Source organism: Lutjanus erythropterus, chromosome 14, assembly GCF_056507025.1.
Source record: "Lutjanus erythropterus isolate fLutEry1 chromosome 14, fLutEry1.hap2, whole genome shotgun sequence".
NCBI lineage: Eukaryota > Metazoa > Chordata > Actinopteri > Lutjaniformes > Lutjanidae > Lutjanus > Lutjanus erythropterus.
In genome coordinates, this window is record NC_139330.1 from 601419 (window position 1) to 628169 (window position 26751).

Here is a 26751-nt window from a genome sequence, read left to right on the forward strand (position 1 = left end):
GGTGATGCGGGCGGAGGCGGAGGCAGCCGAGGAGGCGGAGGCAGACTCGGCCTTTGGGAGTAACCGCAGCGTCTTGGGAAACTCCAGCTTCAGCCCCGCAGACGCCTCCCCGAAACCCCGGACAGGTGGGGGGAAGGAAGAGGATGAAGAGGAGGATGAGGAGGAAGAAGAGGAGGAGGAAGGAGTGGTGAGCTGGGCCAGCGTGCGGATGCTGGGGGACAAACAGAGACAGAGAGCCACCAAAGAAGAAGACGAAGTGTTCAGTCTGCTGCTGAAGGGGTGAGAGCTCTCACACACGCGCTCATGTCTCAGGGCTTCGTTTAAATTCACCAATCACATTAAAGCAGGAGTTTTTCAAAGTCTGACCCTGTGAGCTCACCATCAAGTCCGACCTAATAAACAAGGCAAAAATCCTTTTAACTTTATTGTTGCAAAAGAAGGATTTCTGCAGGAAAAAGCTTTACATTATATTTTCATCATGTTACTTATAAAGATCAACTCGATGAAGAGAACAGATGAGTCGTTTGTTGCCTGATGCAGAGAAATGCAATCTTTATATTTGATTTACAGCAGAAATTTAGCAAGGTGGGGAGGAAACTGTTCTCAATGTATCCTAGCAACCCACACTGGTCAGTCATACCCACAGTTTTGTGTATTTCCACGCACGTATTTAAGACCAGGCTTAAGTTTGGTTGGTGCAGCTGGTGTTCCTTGTTGAAGTTGTTCATGATCTGCACCAGAGTGAACTTTGGTGTTTGTTTCCCTTTCAGGCCGATGGAGGCGTCCTCTAACACTCATGGTGGCCTCAAGTCTCCGATCTCCCTTGGCAGCCCCCGCCGACCCTCCGACAGCAACCTGGACTCCTTCAGCCGCCATTTTGAAAACATCATGGAGTCTCACCGGGCCAAAGGCACGTCGTACAGCAGCCTGGACAGCGTGGACCTCCTGACCTCTGGATCCACGTCTGTGTTCACCTTCGACCTGCCCACCCTCACCCCGGAGATCCAGGTAGGACGGTGAGGGTGAATCAGATCGCTGCATCCTGTCTGACTGTAAGAAGTGACACTGATGTGTTTGTGTGTTCAGAGTCAGATCTGCGAGAGCGCCAAGCAGCTCATCGAGCTGAGCTTCGCCCCGCTGGCCCACCCGGACCCGTCTGCCCCCTCGGAGACCTCCCGCTCCGAAATCACTCTCAGTGCCTCCGGGGCGGGGCTCCGAGGAGGCTCCAAAGACAACTCTGGCCCTCCGGTTCGATCCAGGTCAGAGAAGGAGACGTGGCGCCGCTCCATCCTCAAAGACGGCTTCCGCAAGGCGAGCTCCGCCCCCTCGCTCCACAGCGGCCCCAGGTGAGTCACAGACGGAGGACAGGAAGTGTTTGTTCTGGTTCCTGTGGTTCAGTTTGAGGCCGTCATCAGAGTCATCCTCTGTGGTCTAAGGCACCTTGAACATAGATGAAGTTCTGTCCAAAGTTCACGAGTCACTATATGCTGAAGAAAAAACACTTTTAGACATTTCCTCATTGCTGCTGTTTTTCTATCAGTGTGATGCATGATGGGATAATGTTAGTGACTGTCGGTTGTATGCTGCTCTTCTCAATGCATTGTGGGATACTACAGGCTGTGACAGTTCTCACTATACATTCACACTGCATTCCAAGTTGAATTTATATGTCCTGCAGCTGCTCTTACAAAGTACATAATATTTCACGTGGTATTCAGATAACATCAGGCTCGTTGGAGACGAACTATGTCTCGCTGGGAGAGAAGAGGAGGTCAGGTGACTACAGCAGGAGGTGGAGACAAAAAGCTACAGTCAAGTCAGACAAATTCCTGCTGACTTTAGAGAATATACAGGAAGTGACAGTGACATCCTGTTAGATCACCTGTACCTGTAGTAGAGTACAGAAAGCTGCTGCAGTGACAGAGATCTGCCACATGATGGCAGCAGAGGGTCGTAAAGTAGTTGCAGAAATCTGCTCACTCTTGGACCTCAAAAAGACAGACAGAGTGGGGACATTTTGTCTCGTCCTCACTGGTTTTTGAGGGGTTTTTTGGACATTTTTCTGAACATGGACATTTTTGTGGGGACATTTCCTTGTGTGTGTAAATCTTAAAGGCTTTTTTGTTGGTTAAAATTGAGGAACTTGCTGAGGACTGGATTACTGTTTCACTGTGTGTGTGTGTGTGTGTGTGTGTGTGTGTGTGTGTGTGTGTGTGTGTGTGAGGATTTGACTGGACCGAACGCCCCGGCTGTGAGACAACACATGAGTTTAATTATAGAGTGTCTGACGTGTAGCTGAGCTGAACACACACACACACACACACACACGCACACACACACACACACACTCAGAGCGGTGTGTGTAGGTGGTGCAGGGGGCGACACTGAGCGACCTTGTTGTTTGAATGTTCTGGAGCTGTTCCTGGTCTTTATGGGAGAACACGAGGAGAACAAACAGAGGAGACAACAGAACCTGTCAAACCTGCAGACTTTCATTCAGATGATGATGAGAAAAGTTTTCTTTCTGTCTCTTGTTTTGAAAAATGTTCTTCAGACTTTTTTAACTGTAATTGTTTCTGCGGCCGTCAGCATGTTGATGTGTGAGAGGAGTTTATGAGCACATTGTTTTTACTCACAAACAGAACGGAGGGAGTGGTTTTAATTATGTGGTTTTAAGGCTAAAAAAGAGTCTGGAGGACAAAAAAGCCACCTGGTCATCTCATTCAAAATGAACTTTAATGTGTATTTTAGTCACTTTGACCTAAAACTGATTAATATTTTCATGCTTCTTTTTGTTACAGCTTTATAAAACACTCTGTCAGATCAAACAACTTGACAAAGTGATGGTATTAGGAGGGTTACTTTAAAAATGTATTCTGACACAGTTACTATCCCATCCTAAGATACCGTTAGCAACATAACATTAGCTCGCTAAAACCACAGTATCTCAATATGTTTGACATGCTTTGCAGTAATGTTAGCGTTGACTTTGGGCTTTGTGTTGTGTTGCATGCCAGCCATTTGTAGTTTGTATGTTAGTGGACTTCATTTCTAAGCTAACGTTAGCTAACATTAGCCTGCTAAAACCACAATATATTCCAGGTAATGTTAGCTTCAGCTTTGACCTTGACTTTATGACACTGTGGTGTGTTTTGGTCTCGTCATTTGTTGATGTTAGTGGACTCTTTTGATGCTAACGTTAGCTAATATTAGCCCGCTAAAACCACAGTTAGCAAATTCATATTCTTCCAGATTACACTTATAATTGCAAGTACAATATTTTCTAGTGTGTAGATGTAGTAGAGGAGATACTCAAGTTAAGTACAAGTATGTTGTATTTAAGTATAGTACTTGAGTAAATGTACTTAGTTACTTTCCACCGCTGAGTATGATGTGCTTCTGTTGTTGTCCTCTCATCCGTCCAGCCTCTTGTTGTCAGACCTGGTCCTTCCTGTCAGGCAGCCAATCAAACTTGGCACCTGGCCCAGTCTGTGGCCTGTGGTAACCATGGCAACAGCAGATTAACTTCCTGGAGCATGAGATGTCAGGGTTTAAAATAGACAAAGAGAGATGTTGTGTTACGGTTCAGCACCTGGTTCTGACACGGACGGGAAGACAGGCTGCAGGTCACGTGACCAGCTGGAGGCCTGAACACGGTTGAGAGATGGTTCTTCTGCAGCACAGAACCAACAGGAGGTTCTTCAGGCCGGAACCATAGTAGAACACTCTGTGGTTCCAAACTTTTAAAAACAGGACACTTCTTGACCATGGCTCTGCCTCGTAACTGTTGTATAAACTTTTGTAGGGCTGCAACTAATTTGATTAATCTGTCAGTTAGTTTCTTGATTGATTGATTAGTTATTTGGTTCATAAAATGTCAGAAAATGAAGATGACGTCCTCAAATGTCTTGTTTTGTCCACAACTCAAAGATATTCAGTTTATTGTCAGAGAGGAGGAAAGAAAGCAGAAAATATTCACATTTAAGAAGCTGAAATCAGAGAATTTTGACTTTTGTTTTTAATTAAAAAATGACTCAGAACAATCAATGGATTAATTCATCCAATCACGATCTTGTCGATTGAATAATAGGTTCAAACATGTGAAAGCGTACGTCCGTGCGCTCCACCTCCTCTCCTGTTTCTCTCTCATGATCTTCTCGCTGTGGTCTGTGTCGAGTTTTGGTTCCACATCCTCTCAGCTCGACATGGTTACTTTTTTAACCAAACCACGGAACCAGCAGCTCGTCACCACATGTCGTGATTCTCACCAGGACACCAGCAGCTCTGCTTTTAGACCTGCTTCAGACAGTCGCTTCGTTTGAAGCTGCGGGCCTTCAGTCGGTGTGATGGAGGGTTTGGTTTCTGCTAAACTCTGCTGCTCTGCTATTACCGACTCTGTAAAGTCTGTATTTAACAGTGAGTCGGCGTCTTATTATTCACTCCACATCTTTATGTCAGTTCACCTCAGGAAACCTTTGTTTAAAGCTGGAGACGCAGGGAGAGTCTGTGCTGCTTCTGCTGTAGATGCGTTTACATCATGTCGGTGGAACATCCTTACAAGAACATATGGGAACGTCTGCGTTGAGAATTATTCACATCGCCCGTCGGACATAATTTATCAACTACAACCCCGATTCCAAAAAAGCTGTGACATTAAAATGCCAAAAAAAAAAACAGAATGCATTGATTTGCAAAAACGTTTCAACCTATATTCACCTGAATTCAGCACAGAGACAAGATATTTAATTTTCAAACTGTGAAAACTTTATTTTTTTTTGTGGAAAAAAAACAAAATTGGTTCAGGAGCAAGAACAGACTGTGAAAGTTGTGGAACGCTTCACAAACACCTGTCTGGAAGGTTCCTCAGGTAAACAGGTGAGTTGGAAACAGGTGACAGGATCATGATTGGGTGTTAAAGGCTCAGTGGTTCACAGCAGTTCAAGTTCAACAGTTTAAGAATGTTTGTCAACACAAAACTGCAGGAATTTAGAGATTTCACCATCTATAATCAATAATTATAGGACTTCAATTAATGATTATTTCATTAATTCATTTGCTCAGTTAATTGGTTAATTAATCCTGTCACAATTTTGACAGGTGAAAAATAGGTTTTGGCCTGTTCTTGAAGTCATTTCTGTATTAATTATTTTCATTATTGATCATTCTGTTGATCATTTTCTCTATTAATCGATCAGTTGTTTGATTGTTCCCAGCACTGACTTCAACAGACAGCAGCTGTGATGGTATGGACGGATTCAGAGACACATGCTGCCATCACTGACGTCTTCTTCAGAGACGTCCCTGATTATTTCAGAGAGACGATGCTGAGACACGTTGTGGACGTGTTCCAACAGCGTGTCTTCGTAGTAAAAGAGTTCAGGTCCTAGACTGACCTGGACCTGCAGTCCAGACCTGGACCTGCAGTCCAGACGTGGACCTGCAGTCCAGACCTGGACCTGCAACGGAGTGTATCAGTTTGAACGCTACATATTTTGTCTCTGTTCTGTATTAAGTTGAATGTTCAGTTCGTCCAGATTCTGCAGACTGTTTTTGGGATTGTTGCAGCTGAAAATGTCTGATTCACAGCTGCTGCAGTTGTGAGGCGTTTTTTGCAAAGACATTACAGGAGCAAGTAAAAACTGCAAAAGAAAGTTGTGATTTTTATTTTCTTTGTATCATTCGTCTAAAGCAGTAACTTGTTCCAGCCAGAGTTCTCAGTTACCAAAAAGTTTCAGACTCATAAAAATACCAACAAAGATGAAGAAGTACTGAACAGCCCCAAAAAATCAATATATTATCATATTATCACCCTGCTGATGTTCAGCTGCAGCCTCAGTCTGTTAATCTGCAGAGCATCAGAACAACTCAGGGTTCAGAGACTTCAGAGCTCAGTCTTGTTTTTTCAGGGACTTTCTCCTGTTTTCTTCTTCGTGTGTTTCTGTGAGCACATGACCACGTTCACATGTTGGAGGAGTGAAATGAAAACAGAGAAAGTGCTGCTGGGAGGTTTCTGTGTTTCAGTCTGGAGGAGTTCACTGTTTTCCTTTGGCTTCGCTCCACTCCCTCCCTCTGCTGGGTGTGGACACGCACACAATTCAAATTCAAACACAAACTTTATTGTTTGCACTCGAAAAACAAATCAAACCACAGAGCAACAGAGCAGAGAACTCTTTTTCTTTTTCTTCTTCTTCTTCTTCTTCTTCTTCTTCTTCTTCTTCTTCTTCTTCTCTTCATTCACTGTAGTGAGACTCCTCCCTCACACACACACACACACACACACACACACACACACACACACACACACACACACACACTTTTATCAGCCTATAGAGGGAAATTCCAGATGGATTCATTCAGCCAACATTTCAGAGACGGAATGGAAAGAAAGACCTCCCACTCCTGTCAGAAAACTGAGACACTCCCTGAACACAAACTCTCTCTCTCTCTCTCTCCTCCTCCTCCTCCTCCTCCTCTCTGTGGATCTTTTCCATCTGCCGTCTGGCTGATCTGACCTCTGACCCCTGACCTCTGACCTGTTTTACCCCGGGCTGCTGCTGCTGCTTTAGAAATAGTTGAAACCAGTCAACATTCCTGTAGTGTCTAAATACTATTATCATCACAACCTCTGCTATTAATGATACTTTATTTAATTAAGTTAATAAAGTTTTTACGTCTAAATTTGATTTCATTGCAGTTTTTTGTGCATTTTTCAGTTTTTTATTGCATTTCAAATCCCATAGATTTGGTTTTAAATAAAGTTTAGGTCTACAATAATCTAACCATGTAATTTAGCCTCTTCTGTACATAATAATAATTATCTAAAAGTATTAGAGATTAGTTTTAACTCAAATTTGAAAAATTGTCATTTAAAAACCGATATTGTCACTGTTCCTTTTCACTTTTAACTGAATGCTTCATAATCAAAGTTAGTCGCTCTTTCTAATAATTTTCAACAATGAAATGTTTGTAAATCCCACAGACATAACGTGACATAAAAGATGACGAATAGCATTAATTTATGAAAAAATTAAAAAGAAAAAAAAGAAAAAATGTCGATGTGAGGTTTGTCCCTGAGAGCGATGATGTGTAACAAAAAGACGAGACGTATGTCCATATATTTTGTTGAGTTGTGTACTTATTTTGTGCAAATGTTTCAAACACTGTTATTAATTATTAAAATAACTTAATTTCACTTGTTCCTGCGTCTTCTAACACCTAAAACATCATAACATGCATCACAACTTTTTAGAAAAGCTGCAGTGAAATCATTTTAGGCTGCAACAAATCCTGGAGGGACTGAATAATAAATGCATCATAAAAAAAGGAAATATGCACAAAAAAAGACATGAATATTACTAACAAAACAGAAACTTCAGACCATTAAACAAGATATTTAAAAATGAATTTAATAAGTAACCATTAAAACTGAGTGATGTAAAATATAAAGTCCATTAAAATGTGGTGATCATGTTTGACCCTAAAACAAACAATCAGCTTTTATTTATCTTCTTATTAGTTTTCCTTTGTTATTATTGTTTTGATTATTATTGTTATTTTTGTTGGTGTTTTTTTTTTAAATATTATTATAATTAATTTTAAGTTTTGTTTTATGGCTTTTTCCTTCTTTTTTTCCTCTAATTTATAAAATATAATAATATTGATATCCACTCTCTGACAGGACGCCTGTGTCACTGTACGTTCTTTGTCGTGATATAATGTGAAGAATAAATTAAATATTTCAGTAAATAAGAAAAGACCTGAAAACAAACAAACTGACAGGTTTCAGTATCAAGCCTTCATCAAAAACATCATCGTTTTCATCATTAAGTTTGTTTAAAAGTGCAATGTGTCCGTGTTTTTTTTTTAAAAGCACTTTAATTATTTTTAAAGAAGTAATGTGGAGTTTTTTGTGATTTTTTTTCTACGTCCTCAAACTGAGTCTGAAAAGAGGGGATTTAACAAAGTCAGCAGTGCAGAAGCTCAACTTTAATTACATTTTTCATTTATGTTTTTATTTTCACAGTCATGAAGTCCACATTTTCATTGTGTTGTTGATTCTTTAAGGAAAGTTGTTTGTACAGATTTGGAGTTTTAATTAAAGCGTCTTCATGTTTGAGCAGCAGAGCTGAAAACGTGTCAGATAGAAACTTCCAGGAAGGTCGAAGGAGCGAGAGGAAGGTATGAGGAGACAAAGAGAGGAAGAAGAGGGGAAGGAGAGGACAGAGGCAGGAGGAGGGGCGTCCTGGGTCAAACAGGGGAGGAAACACATACCTCCTCCTCCTCCTCCTCCTCCTCCTCCCGCCTCAGTGGAGGAAAATAAGGCAGCTGATGGATGAGAGGGGAGGAGGGAGGAGAAGAGAACCAGAGAGAAAGTTGTGCTGTGAAGTTGTTGAGAGGAAAAGCCGGCGTTTAGATTTTTAAAGTGTTGAAGAAGCAGAGAGGAAGAAGAGGAGGAGGAGGAGGAGGAGGAGGAGGAGGAGGAGGGAGCTGACAGAGCAGCGAGGAGGAACACTGAAGCAGACGAAGGAGGACTGAAAACAGACGGATTACAGAGGAGGAGACGCTGCTGCTGCTGCTGGAGGAGGAAACACAAAGACAGACGGACAGACGGAGGCTGAACTGGAAACAGATGATGTCGTGTTTTTATGATGTCATCAGATTAGCGTTTGGATGATGTCACTCGGTTGCCCGCGGTGACGCCTCCTCTCGGCTCGGAGGATATCGATGTGGATGTTGGTTGGTGATTGGCGGCTGCTTGGCCGCTGACATCACAGGCTGGGTGTGAGAGTGGGCGGGGCCACGGCAACATGGCCAGTTACCTGCTGTGCTGGGGGGGCGGGGCTCTGGAGGACAGGTACCTGTACGCCCCGCCCTACCCGGCCGTGTACAGGTGAGTCAGGGTTCAGGATCCTCAGGGTTTAAACCAGCTGATATTTGACCGTTTTAAAGGGACAGTTCACGCCAAAATCAAAACGAGTCCACTCAGGTAGTTTTGGTTTGAGTTACAGAGTTTAGGAGATTTCGGCCGTACAGATGTCTGACTTGAAAAAAAAAAAAACTACATACCACCAAAAACTACATACCGCCAACTGTGCTAGCTAGCTCAGTGATGCTAATGTTACAGCTCAGCCAAGGAGGAAATGATCATTACCTCTAATATCACAAGTCACATGACATTTTCAAAATCAGTCATGCAGTTTATGACTGAACTTTTCTGGATGTTTATGTCACAGACAGGACATGGGAATGTCAAAATAAAGGCGTATCTCGATGATGATGATATAGATCAATATTTTCAATTTGCATCATACCTGATCATTAAACATTGAATCAATATATATTGATCCAGATCGATGTTTAGTTACACACAGACACACAGACAGCGCCCTCTGGTGGACAAACTCTGATGTTTCTCTGTCTAATGATAACTAATGATAACAGTTTTAACAGTTGCATTGAGTACTTTTATTTTGGAGACTTCAAGTCTGGGGTTCCCAAACATTTTCAGTTCGAGAGCCAAAAGAGACATGTGGTGTCTCCCAAGCTTTCAAAAACATGAATCACCATAAAATCTACATTTATAAACTACTGAAGAAGAAACGCAACAGACCACATGACTGACACACTGTTTTTTTTTTTGTTTTTTTTGCAGAAGAAAGATTCTCTTGATTTGCCCTGACGCTCGGAGATCTTTGTTCTCAGATGAAAAAAGAAAAGAAATATCAGTTACAGGATGAAACTCCAGTTAGATGAGTTTGTGTGTCCCTCTGTTCTTGAATTTTAATTAGGAAAATGAAGCATTGTTGTGCATTTTACTGCCAGTCGGCGACTCAGCAGAAACAAGTTTGTGACCCATTTTTGGGTTGGACACTAAAGCTGCTTTAAGTCCATTTATCTGATCATACTGATGTGCCAGATGTGTCAGAGAATCCTTCCTTCACCTCTGGAAACCCAAATCAGATATTCTTTATTGATCTTTGGGAGGAAATTATTCATGTTTTCATTCAAAACAACAACAGCAAACAAACCATACAACAATCATAAGAAAACAGAAAGTGGGCCTGTAAAATATCTACAATCTACTAGAATATATACAGAGAGAATATGGTGAGTATATAAAGATATGTGCTTTATTCTCTATAACAGAAACATGTATATTGAAGAATAGAATAAAAGTGGAAAATAATAGATAAGCATATAAGAATTATGAACAAAATGTGCGTCATGATAGAAAAAGTATATCAGTGTAAATAGAAATGCTGCTTGAATTGCAGACAGTTGATTTGTTTCACAGAGTTTCAGCTGGAGTCTGAAACAAGCTGCTCAAAACAGATTCACAAGATGAATTAATACGAAGTTTGAACTGCAGTTAACGGTTTTGTAGTGAGGGGGCGCTGCAGCAGCCAGCAAACATGAAATAACCTGAGATTTTTTAAACTCTGCTTGGAGCAACAGGTGCTGAGGATCATGGGTACTGTAGTATTTAACAAACCAAACTGATGACAGACCTGATCTTTTAGTTTGGTTCAAACTCTTAACTGTGATGTTCTCAGTAGAACCACTGAATCTGTTGGAGGACGAGGTGATCTGTGGTTCTTGATGATGTCACACTGTTTTTGATCCTCCTGCTGCTGATGTTTTTTCCCCTGAAGATAAATCATCAGATTTTCAGCTGCATGCGTCTCAGCTCTGTGTCTTTGTCTCGTTCCTTCAGTCCAGACTTTAGGATTTTTCTGTTTTGCAGTTTTAGAAACAAACAACAAATGTTGTTTTTCTGCTCCAGTGATGCAACTCGGTGAAACGTGTTAAACTCTGGAGCTTTGTCTCTGTGATTCAGACCTGCAGAAGAACCTGCAGATGCATTTGGAGTTAGTTCTTATATCAGACGGCGTCAATAAAAACACATCAGGTTGATTTCTGTACATCACATGGAGATGAAGGAGAGAACGGTGTCAGGAGAGGCCAGACAGTTTGGGATTATTGTATAAGACGATGCTGCGTGTCATTAAATAGACATGACAGAATTCTTCAGCCTGTTGTGGTTGAATGGACGGACTCTGAATCACCTACTGGAGGGCAGAAGTTGGTCTCCTCGGCTCCGAACCACCAGAAGACACAGAGCGAGCTGTTGATGTCATTACGACGTCCGTTAGCATTAGCATGCTGTCTGGTCACACATAAATAGACCTTGCAGCTTTTGTTCACCAGCTCGTCTCTGATCGAGTCTGTCAGCAGGTCGTACTCGGTGACTTCATCACAGCTTGTTGGATGAAAACTACTGAAACAGAACGAGACAGGAAATGAGCTGTAAAACCAAAACCAGGAGCTAAAAGAAGCTAAAACACGGTGTAGAGCTGCTCAGATGGTTTGTTAATATTGAAATATCTGTGCAGTTTTAAGCTAACATGCTTGGAACAGACTGGATGTCTGGAATATTTTCATATCCACCTTGTGTCCCATGATCCTCTGCAGCTCCGATTACAATCTGAGTCTGACGTAAAACTCTGGTGAATACTTTGAATATTTGGATTAGTTTTAGCATGAAAATCCTTCATATTGGCTTTCAGAACACAAACGTCTGTCCAGAAACTGTTCTCTCTCCTCTGGTTTAGATCCCTGAGGAGGAAATGAACCCCCCACTGCTCCTCAGAGAGGTCAAATGTCATCTGGTAGCGTCTCAGAGTCCCAGACTGACTGAGAGATCCAGTCTGTGCACGTAAAGCTTCAGATCACGTCTCATCCCTGCTCTGCAGGCAGTAACACTGCAGATGAAGTGTTCATGGTTCTGTTGTTTCATTCTCTGTGATGGATGATGAAGAGCAGTGATCAGTCTCTTAACTGTGTCTTCATTAAAAGCAGGAGACAAATGAGTCTTTCTTCAACTTGCGTCATGTTGTCTTCGCTCTCAACCAGAGGGGGAACTACGTACATTTACTCAAGTCTTTTTACGTGAAACAGAGGTTCGACCAAGTCATTGTTTTACTCATCACAAGTAACTCTTCAGTCTTTGCACTCGACTCATAAGTCAAGTCCCAACTCTCTTAGAGTTTTGAACATTTTACCAACAGAGCCTCGACTCACCGTTGACCAAAGCTGGAAGTTGTTGTTTCTCAGTCTGTAATTTTCAACGTGCATGTTTTTTTTTTGCCGATCACCTCGTAGTTTTTGTACGTGAGCGAAATGATCTTCGGTGTCATTTCGTTCCAGCTGGAGTTCAGTAGCGTAACGTTGGTTCTCCATGGTTCTCTGCCGTCTGATGGACCTGGTTGGTCTACGGGCTCCTGGTGGACGATGTCCTGGTGGACGGGCCCCTGACGTCTCCCTGTGTTTGGGCTCGGTCGAGCGTTAGACTGCGTGCGGCGGTGTATCTGACTCAGCAGTAAGACGCTCTGCTCGGAGGCTTCGCTCTGCATCACTTCAAACAGAATCCATAATGAACCTTCCTGTGTTTTTAGTCGGTCCAGACCTTTCTGCTGAATTAAAGTCCCTGCGGGCCGACCGTCTCCTCTGCAGTTTGGAGGAAGTTTGCTGCTCTAAGTTTTCTACTGAGCATCCATTATAGATCACAGTGAGGCCCGAGTGGAACATGTGAACCGTGTTTACCACCTCCTGCTTCTAAACACACAGACAGGAGCAGCAGACTCACTTCTGACAGATCTGTATCGTTTTACTGTTAAATAATCATCAGATCAGTTCCTCTGACGGATTTCACATCTTTCTCTGGACTGACAGTGAGTTCACATTAGTTGTGTTTAATGGAGCTGTGAGCAGACAGCAGTCATAAACTCACTGTGACTCTACATCTGTTAGAAAAGAAAGGATCAATTATTTGTTGAAAAGCTTCAAACATGTTGTATGCTGACATTTAATTGAAAAAAAACCTCAAGAGAACATTTGGATTAAGACTCAAGTCTGTCAGCAACAAAGGCAGAAGTAAAGTGACGTTGTTCTGAAGCAGGAAAATCTCTGAGTTGTTCAGTTGGGAGGACTCGTGTGAGTCACAGGAAGCAGAAATGACTCGCAGCATCTTCAAACCTGCTGCCTCAAATACTCACTACAGCACCGAGCAAAGATTAATCCACTGCTAAAAATAGTCCCTGTAGTTCATTTGATAAAAACTGCAGTGAACATTTTCAAACATGAAACTTTATATTTGTGTTTTTTAAAGACGCGTCTTCTGATGGTGGAGCTGAGAGCCACAGACAGGAATCGGACCGTATTTAGAGACGGATGAAACATGTTGCTGGTTTGGGTCCAAACATGGGATTTGATGGCATAAATATAGAGTGAGTGAGTGTGTCGCTGGTTTGGTTGTTGTGGTTTCAGACTGGATGAATGAAAGCTGACTGACACGCCCTGGAAAATAACAGCACGTCTGTCTCTCACTCTTTCTTCTGTCTTTCTTTATATTTCTTCCTGTTTCCTGTCTTTCTCTTTTGATCTCCGACTCTTTCTCTTCTCTTTAGTTTTCTCTTTCTGCCGGTCAGCAGGTCTGATTCTTTGAAGCCTCTCTCTGCCCGGTGAGACGGCCGGTGGATCGAACCAATCCCAGCTCAGGCACGAGGACTTTCAGGGTCTTTTATTTTGTCCCAGATACCTTGCAATGCAGCTGGATTCACAAGATCGGCAGAATCCATCTGGCCAGGCCTTAAATTAAGGGCTTGTGGCTGAACCACAGTGGTTTGGACCAATCAGAGTCCTGTGAAGAAGTTGCAGCTGCGGGCGTGGTTTAGGTGTGACAGCAGCGAGGAGCGACTGGAATCTGCTTCATGGTTTAATGTTTTCTGTGTTGGAGCCATTAGGGCTGTTTTACTTTTTGTTTTTTGGGTGTTTGCACTCGCTGTCGTGAACAGGCAGGAATGTGGCGTCATGATGGAAAAGAGTCACATTTTTACAACCGTTTCAATCATCTGAAAACTCAGAACATCAAGTTGTTTGCAAGTTTGTGTTGTTATGTCAGCAGGAAGAAATAAAAATGTTTCTCAGCTTCTTTAAAATTCATTTTTTATGTTTTAAGCTCAAAAATCTGACAGTTGAGGTTTGATGCCAAAACACACTTTTCTCAGTACTTTTGCACATTTAATGAAACATTTCAAATTATTTCTAAAAGTTGTATAAATGGAAAGAAGCAGCAGATAATCTCAGATAAAATTAAAAATCTTAAATTCTCTGTCTGTTCTTGTACTTGACTGTTGAGTCAGTGGAAGTGACCGGAGCTGCAGGCAGAGATGGACCGGCCCCTGGTGGCTGCTGGGTAAAAACAAAAAAACAAACAAAAAAAACAAAACAAGAATTTCCTGGCGTCCTGTAGAGTAAAGTTCCCTGGCTGCTGCTGGTGAAGAGGTTATTTCTGTCCTGGATGAATGGGTTGTGTTGGTGGAGGAAGGACTCGCCGACAGAAACATCCGGACTCACATTCGCTCAGTTTCTCTGTCGTCTCCACGCCAGGAAATACTACGAACACGCCGGTGTGATGAGCAGTTTCTGGGTCATTTCACTGGCTTTCATTCTGTCTTTGTTTCAAACAGTTTTTGTGTCTTCTGAGGGCTGCAGAGGTGTGGACAGTCTGTGGTCGGTCTGTGGTACAGATGCACTACTGACCCTGACTGATGATCATCTGTGAGTCGGCCAGTTCACGCCTGATCCTGATCATTCTTTTGATTTGTTCTTGTCAGTTTGATATTAAACCAAACCAGACCGATAATACAGAATTCTACCACTAGGTGTCCCAGGTGCAGGATTTCTGCAGCTCATTAAAAACCTCTTTAAGTCTAAAATCTGATCATTTGAATTTTAGGTATTTCACAAATAAACAAAACCTTTTTGGAGCTCAAAGTTAAAAACAGAACAAAATGATAAAATATAAAGATGCACAGAGCGTTGATAAATAACAAACCGGTGTTCTCTTCAGAACCTCTGACAAAATCAAAACAAAGCAAAACCAAAAAGAGTCAACAATAAAACATTGAGTTTGTTTATTGAGACGTACATGGATGTTATTTGTTACTGTGGGCTGCTATGATTGGTGGACCTCACAGGAAGATCCGATCATCGGTCACATTTTCAAAAAAGCTGCAGTGATTGGACAAAATTGCAAAGTTGTGCAGAGTTCATGGAGATCTGCTGAATTTGCATTAATTCAAATATTCCCGGATCATAAACAGACTGTTTTCTTCCTTAGTAATGGAAATAGACACATGTAAATATAGTGGTTAAATTTAAGCCTTTCCCTGGTCTTTATTAAAAATAGGTCATTAAAAGTTATAAAAAGAAACATTTAATCATGATACATTTTTCAGCTGTATCATCAAGGCTTGTGCACAAGAATCGTTTTATGTTCATAATCTTGTTTTAATCATCACTGGAAGCCAAAATTTGAAGGTTCAGTCTGAGTCATTATTATTATTTTTAGGTGATTAAACACTAATGAAAACATACGGATTAATATTATATTCCATATCTTACATATTTTGACAGTAAATTCCCATAAAAATCTGTCACACTGGACCTTTAAGTACGTGTCTCCCTAACACGTCTTCCTGAAACACCTGACCTGAAACACCTGACCGAGCTCGGTCCACTGAAGGGAAGTTGGAGTCGATTGAGGGAAGTAGATGGAGTCCACCCTGTGGTTCAACCACTTCCCACTTTCTGACTCTCATTCACAACTCTGACCTCATTTCCTCCCAACGCTCCGGCTTCTTTTCACTGTTTCACTAAGTCGGTTTGTTTAAAGAGAGGCAGCGATGAAGAGCGGCTGATGGAGAACGGACTCGTTCTAACAGCAGGAGCAGCAGCAGCAGCAGAGAGGTGCGTTAAATGAAAAATAATTCTCCTCACTCGGCTCGGCTGAAGTGCGAGTAAATAAAGTGTATTGATCCCTGAGGGGACGCCGGTCGATGCAGCAGCAAACACTGCAGCTGTAAATAGACTGCAGTCTGCGAGCAGCTGTTCTACTAAACAGAACCACAACATGTTTACAGAGAAATGAATGAATGAAAAGTGTCAAAAATATGAAACTGAAGCTGAGCAGCTGTGTTCTTCATGTCATCTGCTTTGAGGACCGGTTGAACCGGTTTGATACCTGATACTTTTAAAACTAGGGCTGCAAATTCTAAGGACTTTCTTTAGTTGATCGGTAAAATTAACAATAGATTAATCGTTAATTTTGCTTATACCAACATCATTTTCCCCCTCAATCAATCTTAACTAACATTTTTTTAACCAAATGATGAACTATAAGGTGGAAGTTAAGTTTTGATCATGAAAGTTCAACTCAAAGGGTCATTTACCAACAAATGGTTTTCAATGGAATCGACTCATCTGTGAAACATTAACGATTAGCTGATTAATCGAATGAAAGAAAATGAGTTGCCAAGTATTTTCAGAATGGATAAATCATTTCAAACCTTTGCTGGAGCGCCAGAGGGCAGCATTCAGCAGCTCAGGCTTTTAAAGGCACGGAAATCTGCGTCGTGTTATGGGTCCATTGGAAACAGTGCAAACGATTTTAAACTGGTTTGATACTAACCCAAATACAGGACTGGATCCAGGTTTGGGCTGCATGATTTGGTAAAAAGTCCATCCACAGAGGTAACGGTTCCAGCAGGCGACCCCAGACTTCCCGTTCCCCGGCTACATTAACCAGCTCTGACTGGGGGATCCTGAGGTGGATCCTCCACAGGGAGGCGACCAGGCGGCATGTTTACGAGACGCCCGAACCACCTCAACTGGCTCCTTTCTACGCAAAGGAGCAGCGGCTCAGTTCCTCACAGATGACTGAGCTTCTCACCCTCTGTAAGGGAGACGCCAGCCACCCTCCCGAGAAAACCTTTTTCAGCCGCTTGTATCCGTGATCTCGTTCTTTTGGTCATGACACCTTCATGAGACTTCATGTCTCTGCAGAAAAAAAACTGTGATTTGGTTCTGGTTCTGCGATTTGGATATTGTGCTTGGTCATATAGACATTTATTGTGATTAGTTGTGCAGATCAAACCGGAAATGCCAATTTACCACTAGGTGTCGCTCTTGACTTAGCCTCTGCTGAATGCATTTACAAGTTTAACTAAAAATGAAGGGGTTCTGTCCACTGAAATGCTTGAGGGCTTTTAATTTGAAATAGAAACAGGAAGTGTTGAGTTAGTATCAACTGCTGCTTGAAACACTAGCCTGTGGCTGGCTAGCTATCTTGCTAACGTAGCAAACAGACAAGCATGAGTGATACAGAAAATAGAAATATATATATATTGAAAATAGAAAGTGATTTGTTAATAACTTTCCATAGATGTATCTCACAAACAGGTTTGCAAGTAATTGAAGATATCAGTCAGTTCCACACGTCTCAGACTTTTTGTCATCGATCTGTTTTTGTGACTGTTGAACCTCGACACCGTTTTTTGTCTAACTTCAAAAGTTGAACAAAGTTGGAAGTTGTTGTGTCTCCGTCTGTAATTTTCCACCTGCATGTTTTTCATACTGCAGTTCATATTTGTCGACCACCTCATGGTTTTTGTACGTGAACAAAATTATCTTTGTTGTCCTCAGTGACATAACATTAATTCTTCATGGTTCGCTGCTGTCTGATTGGTTCAAACAAAGTGGATGCTAACATTTGCTAATTAGCACTGAAAAGTCATTGTTTATCTATTATATTTCAGTATGGACCAAACTACATGCTACATGGCTAAAGATGAAGTAGATTTGCATTGATGGTGAAGTTATAATGGATGTCAGTTTGATCCTGAGGTTAAACCAGTGCAGACACACATACTGAGATCTGTCTGCTTACAGTTTGGACATATTTTAATGGATCTGTCTCTGCTAAAAAAAATCCGATTCTTCCTTTATTGTAACTTACTCTGCTGTGTGTCCACCTCAGTCTTTTTTGATAATCATCAGTAATGTGGAATTAATGATTAATTAATGATTAATAATGATTAAGTGGACGACGGCAAACAGGCAGAGTTCAGAAAATTACATCACTTTATTTTAATGCAGCCTTTAAAACACTTATGGCATATCACGATATAATGATATGAAAAATCTAGTCTCGTATCACAATATAATGTAATAGCGATGTATTGCTCGGCCCTAATAATACCACACCCTGTAGTGTCATTCAATGTCCCGCCCACGGCACTATCTGATTGGTTACACTTCACAAGTAATAACCAATCAACACTGAGGGTTGTGTCACAGACAGGTGAACAGACAGAGCTGCTCCGGTGAGCTGAGCAGACCTGTGTGTGTGTGTGTGTGTGTGTGTGTGTGTGTGTGTGTAGAGGTTCTGACAGCTGAACAAACAATAAACATCACAGTCTTATGATCTGTTTCTATGACAACAAACATGCCCAGTTTCCCAGTTACACCAGTGAAAATGCCCGTCCCGTGCTGGTGGAGTTGAGGAGGTTAAAAGCTGTTGAAGCAGTGAATAAATGAAGCCCTGTAATAACTAAAAACTGACTGTGTTCTTTTCTACTGACAGGTTTTAGTTTAAAAGAGGAACTCTGAGAACAGGAACCAGAATCTTTAGTTTTGTCTCTCAGATCAGGAAAAAGGGGACCTGAAAGTCCTGAATAATGTGTGGGTGTGGGCGTTTGTGTGTTTCATCAGGGAGCGTCCGGTGAACCGCCCCCCCGAGCTGCAGTACCCGCAGGCTGACGTGGCGGAGCGCCTGGCGCTCGGCGGCAGCGACGATGCGCTGGCAAACGGCACGAAACCCGACTTGCAGGCGGCCAAACGTCTCGCCAAACGCCTCTACAACCTGGATGGCTTCAGAAAGTCTGATGTGGCTCGACACCTCAGCAAGAAGTCAGTGTGTGTCTGTGTCCTCATTACATCATCGGTATGTCCTGCTCAACAGTGATTGGTTAATATGTGCTCCTGTGTTTGTGTGTTTGCAGTAATGAATTCAGTCAGATGGTGGCGGAGGAATATCTGAGTAACTTTAACTTCAGCGGTCTGACCATCGACCAGGCGCTCAGGTCAGTCCTGTCCTCACTCTGATAGTTATTGATCACTAATCAACATAAAACTGCATTAAAGGGATAGTTCAGAATATTAACCTTTCTGTCAGACAGACTTTTCTGACAGGAAACCACCATTAGACAGACAAATATCACTCTCTGCAAACCAACCAAACTCCATTCACAAAATCAGTAATTTTAGCTCACACAACACTTTGGTCTACTGCTGCCTCAATCTGTTAGTGTGTTTGTGTCATTGCGTGACTTTAGTGATTTAAAGTTTAGTTCAGATTCACCAAAGTCACACAATAACACTAAATAACTAACAAATGGAGGCGGCTGTAGACCAACAACTCCTCTGTTCTGTGAGCTGAAATTACTGATTTTGTGAATGGAGTTTGGTTGGTTTGCAGAGAGTGGTATTTGGCTTGTGTAACGGTGGTTTCCTGTCAGAAAAGTCTGTCTGACAGAAAGGTAAAGTGATGAGAATATTCTAATATAACATACACTTAAACTGATTGAACACAAAATGACTTCAAACTCTCTAAAGAAAACAGTGAACTGCAGCAGCAGTGAAGTAAAAACTCTGCTGTTGAACAAAAGATGAACAAAATTAAAGTTCAAGAAGAAAACTGAAGGGGAGACGTCAACTACGGCTCCCATGGTGCATTAGTTTTGTGATTAACTGTCTGTCAAACTTGACTAACGAGGTTCATTAACAGCAGTTTTGTGTCTTCAGGATGTTTCTGCGTCAGTTTGCTCTGATGGGAGAAACTCAGGAGAGAGAGAGAGTCCTCGCTCAGTTCTCCAGGAGATACAGACAGAGCAACCCTGACAGTGAGACCACTGAAGGTACCTGTCTGTCTGTCTGTCTGTCTGTCTGTCTCTCTGTCTGCAGTATGACTCTAACCCTGTCTGTCTCTCTGTGTCTCAGACAGCGTCCACACTCTGACCTGTGCCATCATGTTGCTGAATACAGACCTTCATGGAAATGTGAGTCACATTTTAAAGTGAAACTTCACCTCCTGGTTGTGACTCCACCCACTGCATCGTTTAAAAAAAATGATAAAAAAAACATCTGTACAAGGTTTTATTTTAACATTACTAAAGCAGAAGTTCCACCAGTACACTAGAAATATTCAAATGTATTTTTACACCAACCGTCTGTTTCGGTCTCATAACATGGCTGATATTACAGTTCTGTGGTCTAATATTCATATTTATATCACCTGTTAGCTTTTTTCCTCGTTGCTTTCAGTCACATATGACCGTCTTCCTCAGTTGCCATGGAGACCGGCTCAGTTTTGATGAGTTCCATCGCAGCGTGAACTGTGTTCGCTGATGTGATGACACTTCTGTAGACTTGTTTAAGGAAGTGATGGCTGTTACCATGGCAACAAGCTGTCCAATCACACTGGGCAACAGTGCTGCACACTTCCTCCTCCTATGTGTGTGTGTGTGTGTGTGTGTGTGTGTGTGTGAGCGAGCAGCAGTGACACAGCTGAGACACAGCAACATTTATTCATCAGTTTAAACTAAATCATCAAAAAAAAAAAAAAAATCACCACAATATTATAATGCATATATATAACAAATCAAATTTACTGTATTTTTAATATTTCTGCTGCATTAAAGGGTATCTTTGGTATTTTTAAGCTGTGTTATGAAAAATGTTAAAAAAAAAAAAAAAAAAAAAGACTTGTATTCCAAACATGAGGTCTGCAGCTGGACTCTACTGTCTAATGAAAAGATTTTATGCAGTTGAGTAGAACTCAGACGTGAATTTCTCAGTCATTGACTCCACTGATGTTTCATAAAATCCTTCTACAAAGAGTTTAAATCCTGGAACCAAAACTACCAACAACAAGATGAACTTTGACACTAAAATATCTGATTCAGGGGAAAAAAGATTAAAAAAGTAAAGATACATAAATATTTAAGAACAGGGGTGGAAGTAACTAATAACAAATACTCAAGTTACTGTAATTAAGTACTTTATTTGGGTATATTTTTACTTCTGTTCCTCTAAAATCAGTACTGAGTACAGTTTGAGTTATTATCCAAAGCTTCAGTCTGCATTTTTGTAGCCGATCAGGTTAATTGATCGCGAACGGACCAATGAAAGACACATCAAATTACTGCAGCAGTTACAGATGAAGGTTCAGTCTGAAAACAGTGTGCAATCTTTCTACGGTTTCAGGATATGTTCCCTCAAACCGATGGGTTTTCAGGTGTGTTGTTTGAAAAGAGTGTTAGCCAATCAGCAGCGACGTGTATGAAAGAGGGGTTTCAGTGTGTTTGTGTAAACAGGCTGTTCAGCGCAGCACCTGATGTGTTTCAATACGGTTTGTGATGTTTTGTCGGGGCTGAACTCTGATTTGGCAGCAGACGCTCATCCTAACTCACCACAGAGGGACGATTTGTCTCCGCCTCTCGCCATCTGATACTGAGGCACAGGTGGTCGTTCGCGGCTGTATCTGAAGCAGCCAGGACTTTTTAACACTTCTTAACATAACATGGATAATTTTAAAACAAAAAACTACGTGGGCAGGTTTATGTGCCTGTTTGGGGTTACAATAACTACACTACGTTATGTACGTCATGTGACATCACTGAAGCTACTCACAAAACAGAAGTCACATGACAAAGGTCACATGATGCACATAATGACATGCACCTTAAAGCTTTTGACAGCGACTGGGATATTGTATCAAATATAACATCAACGTAGTTTTTGTGTAGTTTTTGTACTTTTACTTGTAATTGAGTAATATTTTAGTAATGTAACAGTACGTGCACCTGACTACTGATTATCAGTACTCTTTCCACCGCTGTTTACAACTGAAGGAACTACAAATCCCATAAACCATTGCAGATGATACCATTTCTGCCATGACTCATTGTACATGATCCCTTACAAATAAAATCTCAAATGACATCAGAGAAATGAAACAGTAAACTTTCTCTGGTATTTTTAATAATTATTAATAACCATAAACCAAAAAAAACACAAAACCTAAATGAAGAAAAACTAACAAATGTACATAAATCCTGCCTATAAAACTAAAATACATTCAAACAATCTGCATTATTTTTTCTGTAAAAAACAAAAATTGGCTTTTCATGTCTGGTTGAGCTGAATTATGGGAAATGTAGGATTTAGGGTCACAGTCAGGACATCTGTGCAGCATCTCATTCGTCCCCCAACTTTATTGAAATACAATAATAAAACACAGCTGATTAACTCTCTCTCTCTCTCTGTGTGTGTGTGTGTGTGTGTGTGTGTGTGTGTGTGTGTGTGTGTGTAGAACGTCGGGAAGAGGATGTCCTGCAGTCAGTTCATCTCCAACCTGGAGGGTCTCAACGATGGAAAAGATTTCCCCAAAGATCTGCTCAAGGTACCAGTGACACACACACACAGACACACACACACACAGACACACACACACACACACACACACACACACACACACACACACACACACACACACACACACTCTTACACAACACACTCTCACAGGGATCCTTGGCTTGTGATTGTCGGAGCAGAAAAAGAAGAGTAGATGCATTAATTTCAACTCTGTGCGACCGCTGGGCTCAACCAGTGTGTGTGTGCGCTCTTGTTGTGTGTGTTTATATGTGTGTGTTTTGTGCGGTGTGTGTCTCCGTCTCTCTTTCTCCCACTCTTTTGTTTCCATCTCAGTTTTTCCATCTCAGCCTCCGAGCGATCAACATGAATCTGCGTCACCTCTTCACCTCCATCATCATCATCATCTCTCTCTAACTCTGCCTGTTAATGTGTGTGTGTGTGTGTGTGTGTGTGTGTGTGTGTGTGTGTGTGTGTGTGTGTGTGTGTGTGTGTGTGTGTCTGCAGCAGTGAGTGTGTGGGCAGCAGCTCTGACTCTGACTGAGAGGAAGAAAAAAAGAGTGAATGCAGAATGTTGATCAGTGAAAAACATGAATTATCCTCAGTAGGTGTGTTTTTCCATCCACCTGTTTCTCTGCACAATTTCAATCTGTGCAGAAAAAATCATGTTTTCTATGTTTTTATTCACATTTATAATCTGAAGTTTTTAAAAAATCTGAGTGGAAACACTGAGAATTAAAAGACAAACGTCTGTCTGAGGTGTAAAAGTTGTGAGTTGTTCTTTGAAAACAGATTCATTGTCATCATCCTCAACTGTCATTTTTCAAGCAAAAATATCAAAGTAGTCTGCAACTAATTTTCCTCCGTTCAACAAATCGATCAGTCAACTAATAGTTGCATTGTACTTACGGGACGAAGACGATCGTGACAAACGCAGAGAGATCAGCTTAAAAAAGAAATTTCATGGAAGTTCTGTCTGAGGAAGTTGAGGAAAGATGTTTGGTGACTCTGTGACTGCTGCTGCCTCACGACGTCGCTCCGTCTCTCAAATTAAAAAACAGAAAAGTGGACGGGAGACGGACGGGGACACAGATGTGACCGAGGCATCAACAACATCATTTTTTCTTGTTGTGCCGATTATTTATCAGAATACATTTCAGAAACTTGTATAATATTTACTGAACACATTTGAGTCCTTTGCAATAAGATATATCACCTTGTGTTTTTCTTATTCTGCACCCGCTTTTACAAATGAACTCTTCATATCTGATAAATGATTGTGATTTATTTTATCAAAAAAAAAAAATGGCTGCTTAAGATACAAGAAGCTGTTTTAAAACAGAGAATTTGGTTTTTACAGTTTTTCAGATGATGCACATGTTGTGAAATAACAGTTAGGAAATAATTTGATTGTTTTCTGTGTATAAAGTCTGTTGCTGTTAATCTGCAGATCAAACTATTGACTGAGCAAAAACAGGCAGCGACTTAAACTTTCTCCTCGTCTCCCGGCAGCTCTGTCCCTCACCTCAGAGAGGAAAACCAAAGACCAGCAGAATATTCTGCTCTCAGCCTTAGTTAGGTTTGAAGTAAACAGCAGCCGCTGTAAAAACACCTGCGTCTCGTTTTTTTTAAGTTCACACTCGGCTGCTCCTCTTCATTTTGAAAGAGCGACGGCTGAAGGGGAAACTCGACCGACCGGCGGTCAAACTTCATCCGTCACTCTCAGGTTTATGGAGCTGCTGCCGTCCAGACAAAAACAGCATCCACATGATAAATCTGTCTCACAGTGTTGACTCTTTGTCAAATCCTCCATCTGTCAGTAGATTTCCTTCCTTTTTCTGTTTACATTTCAACATATATAATCATCGACACTTCCTGCATCGACCAAACAAAGAGACACAACCTGAAGACAAAGCAGGACGAGACAGGAAGACGACACATGTAAACATAAAGGAACTACGTCAAATATAAACGACCATAAACGCACGTTTGTCTTTCAGAGTCCTTTCATCACAGTGAGCTCGGTGCAGTCAGGTGATCAATATGGATTTGATTATAAGTTATAAGTTCAGAAGACGTGTTTCACTGAGAGGACAGCAGAGAGTGACAATAATATGATTAAAAGATCATTTTGTGTGAGATGAAGAGGACACGTGCTTTCTGCAGAGACTTTCACTCTGCAACGATCTTCAGCAGCAGGAGGAGGAGGAGGAGGAGGAGGAGGCTCCTCCCCTTCCTGTTCACCTGCTTCACCTGTCGTGTTCACAGCTCTGGTTCAGATATTTTTCACTGATATGTGAGAACAATCAGACAATCTGATCAGATTTTCTGTAGTGGTGACAAAACATTAAAGAATAAACATATAAACAGTTTGAATTAAACTAAAGCTTCCTGCACCGAACTTCATTTAAGAAATATAAACTTCTGTAGAAACACATGATAGAAGGCGTCACATGTCCAATAATCCAACATCAATATAATCCATAAAGACAAACTGTATCTGTACAAATTTATTATATATTTTAGATTTTGTTGCCTCACCTTTTGTTGGTCATCTGAGCTGTTTTAGTGTCAGTTTTTGTCACATCACTCAAGGATTAAAAATGAACTAAGGACTCCCCTGGCCACTGAACTGATCAATAATCGGACTTTGACAATATTATAGATGATTTCACAAAAAGCAGAGGCATGAATAAAAGCATTGCATAAGGCGAGACTGTTTTTTGATTCATTGGACTTATAGGGTCGTGTCTTACACTGGGCGTAAAGCTGTTGCCCCTGGTGGTGCAGGTGTTGTTACTATCTTGCCCCTGGTGCAGCTGTAATTTTTGCCACGTCTGTAAGATTTTAAGTGGTCCTGGTCTGTGTGACTTTGGGCGGGAGGTCTAAAAATGAGGGCAAAACAAAGTGTCTACATTTCACGCTCTCGCGCTTTTGCTGTTTTGCGTCTCCCTGATTTAAAACTCTGTTCTCTGTGTTTGCCCTCCTGGTGCACCTGCTTCTTAAAGGTGATCCACTTTCTGATTGGTTTATTGCTAAACTCACCCATGAATTATTTAGACCGATTAATCGGCGATGCTCAGAATCGGGCCGGTTTTCAGCGTGACCGGCCCCGACCGGTGACCGTCCGGTCAGCATCACAAATCCAATTCTGCGCTGGTCATTATCACACACGTGTTCTGCACGATGGTCACGTCATGCGCGCAGCAGACAAACTGATGATGACATCAACACAGCGCTGATCACAGCTACACACTCTGACACACGTCTGCTTGAAGATGATGTCAGAGACAGATTCCAAGAACAGGATAAAGAGAAGACAGACAGTCGACAACGAGACAGATCAGCTGACGATGTCTCAGATCAGCTGTAAACCTTGTAGCTCTTCATGCTAATGTTAGCTAGCAGCAGACTGCTGTTCACAGACTGACAGTTCAAATCTCACTTCCTGTTCTGGCTGAAGAATAAACATCCTGTGTTGATGCGTCTCCTCAAACATTTTCTCATCCAGACTCCTTTAACTTCTGCTTCTGTTTTTCTCACGGCAAAGTTTTACTGCAGCGACCTGTTGCACCGCGTCCGTCTCCGGTTTGTTTACATCTGCTTCCACAGGAGATCACGTGAAATCGCGAGATCGGGATCACATTCACCCGATTCATAATCTTAATATAAAACTATAATAAGGCCTGACTGTAACCTGGAGGACTTTGGAGAAAATTTATAAACATCCAAATCAGAATCGGCCGGTATTCTGCTGTGCTGCCGGCTCACAGGGTGGGACAGGATACCTGTGTCCCTGTCAAAGGTAGATTTAGACACCTTGAAGAAATTAAATCCATTGCACCTCACGCTTTAGAACAGTGTAGGACAGCGCCCTTTGTCTTCCTGCGTTTGTCACATGACACCATAACTGTTTTGAGGGTTTGTCTTTGTTAACATGAGAGGTGGTGTCGGTGACGTTTCTCTCGTCGTGGTCGATCGGTGTGTTTGGTGTTAATGATCAGTTGAGATGCAGGTGAATGTAGTTCTTGTGCAGGAGCGTGTGGTTTTTCAGCAGTGTGTAAATCTGAGTGATGTGAGTCAGCACCACCCCTATGCTTTAGCCACGCCTCTTTCATGACTCATCGCCTGTTGTTCGGACACTTGTGGGAGTCGTCATTGTTGACAGTTTGCCCCGCCCCCTCTCATACCTCATGACCTGTTTGTCCTGCAGCAGGTGTCAGAGGACTTGGCAGAAAGTTTTTTTTCCACTGGTTTGACTCAGTCCCTCTCTTTATTCTTCAGTCAGAGGTCGACCGGTTGTGTGTGACTGCGTTCACGTGTGACTGCACGTGCTAACGTACGTCGCTACATAATCGCTGGTCTTTACAGCACCCCTTCCCACAAAACCGTTCCTGCGTCCCCGGGCCAGTTCAGAAC

At 41.8% G+C, this 26751-nt stretch overlaps 1 protein-coding gene across 2 annotated transcripts in view; it reads left to right on the forward strand.

Moving 5' to 3' along the window:
• The window catches only part of psda (pleckstrin and Sec7 domain containing a), a 60606-nt gene that overhangs the window by 21014 nt on the left and 12841 nt on the right, over positions 1 to 26751 (forward strand). For both annotated transcript variants that reach the window (XM_084736424.1, XM_084736423.1), the window contains 8 exons: positions 2 to 279; positions 771 to 1008; positions 1087 to 1346; positions 18613 to 18810; positions 18903 to 18983; positions 19705 to 19817; positions 19900 to 19958; positions 22274 to 22363. In XM_084736424.1, the coding sequence (XP_084592550.1) occupies positions 5 to 279; positions 771 to 1008; positions 1087 to 1346; positions 18613 to 18810; positions 18903 to 18983; positions 19705 to 19817; positions 19900 to 19958; positions 22274 to 22363 (1314 nt within the window). In that variant the 5' untranslated portion in view covers positions 2 to 4. The remainder of the gene's footprint in view (position 1; positions 280 to 770; positions 1009 to 1086; positions 1347 to 18612; positions 18811 to 18902; positions 18984 to 19704; positions 19818 to 19899; positions 19959 to 22273; positions 22364 to 26751) is intronic.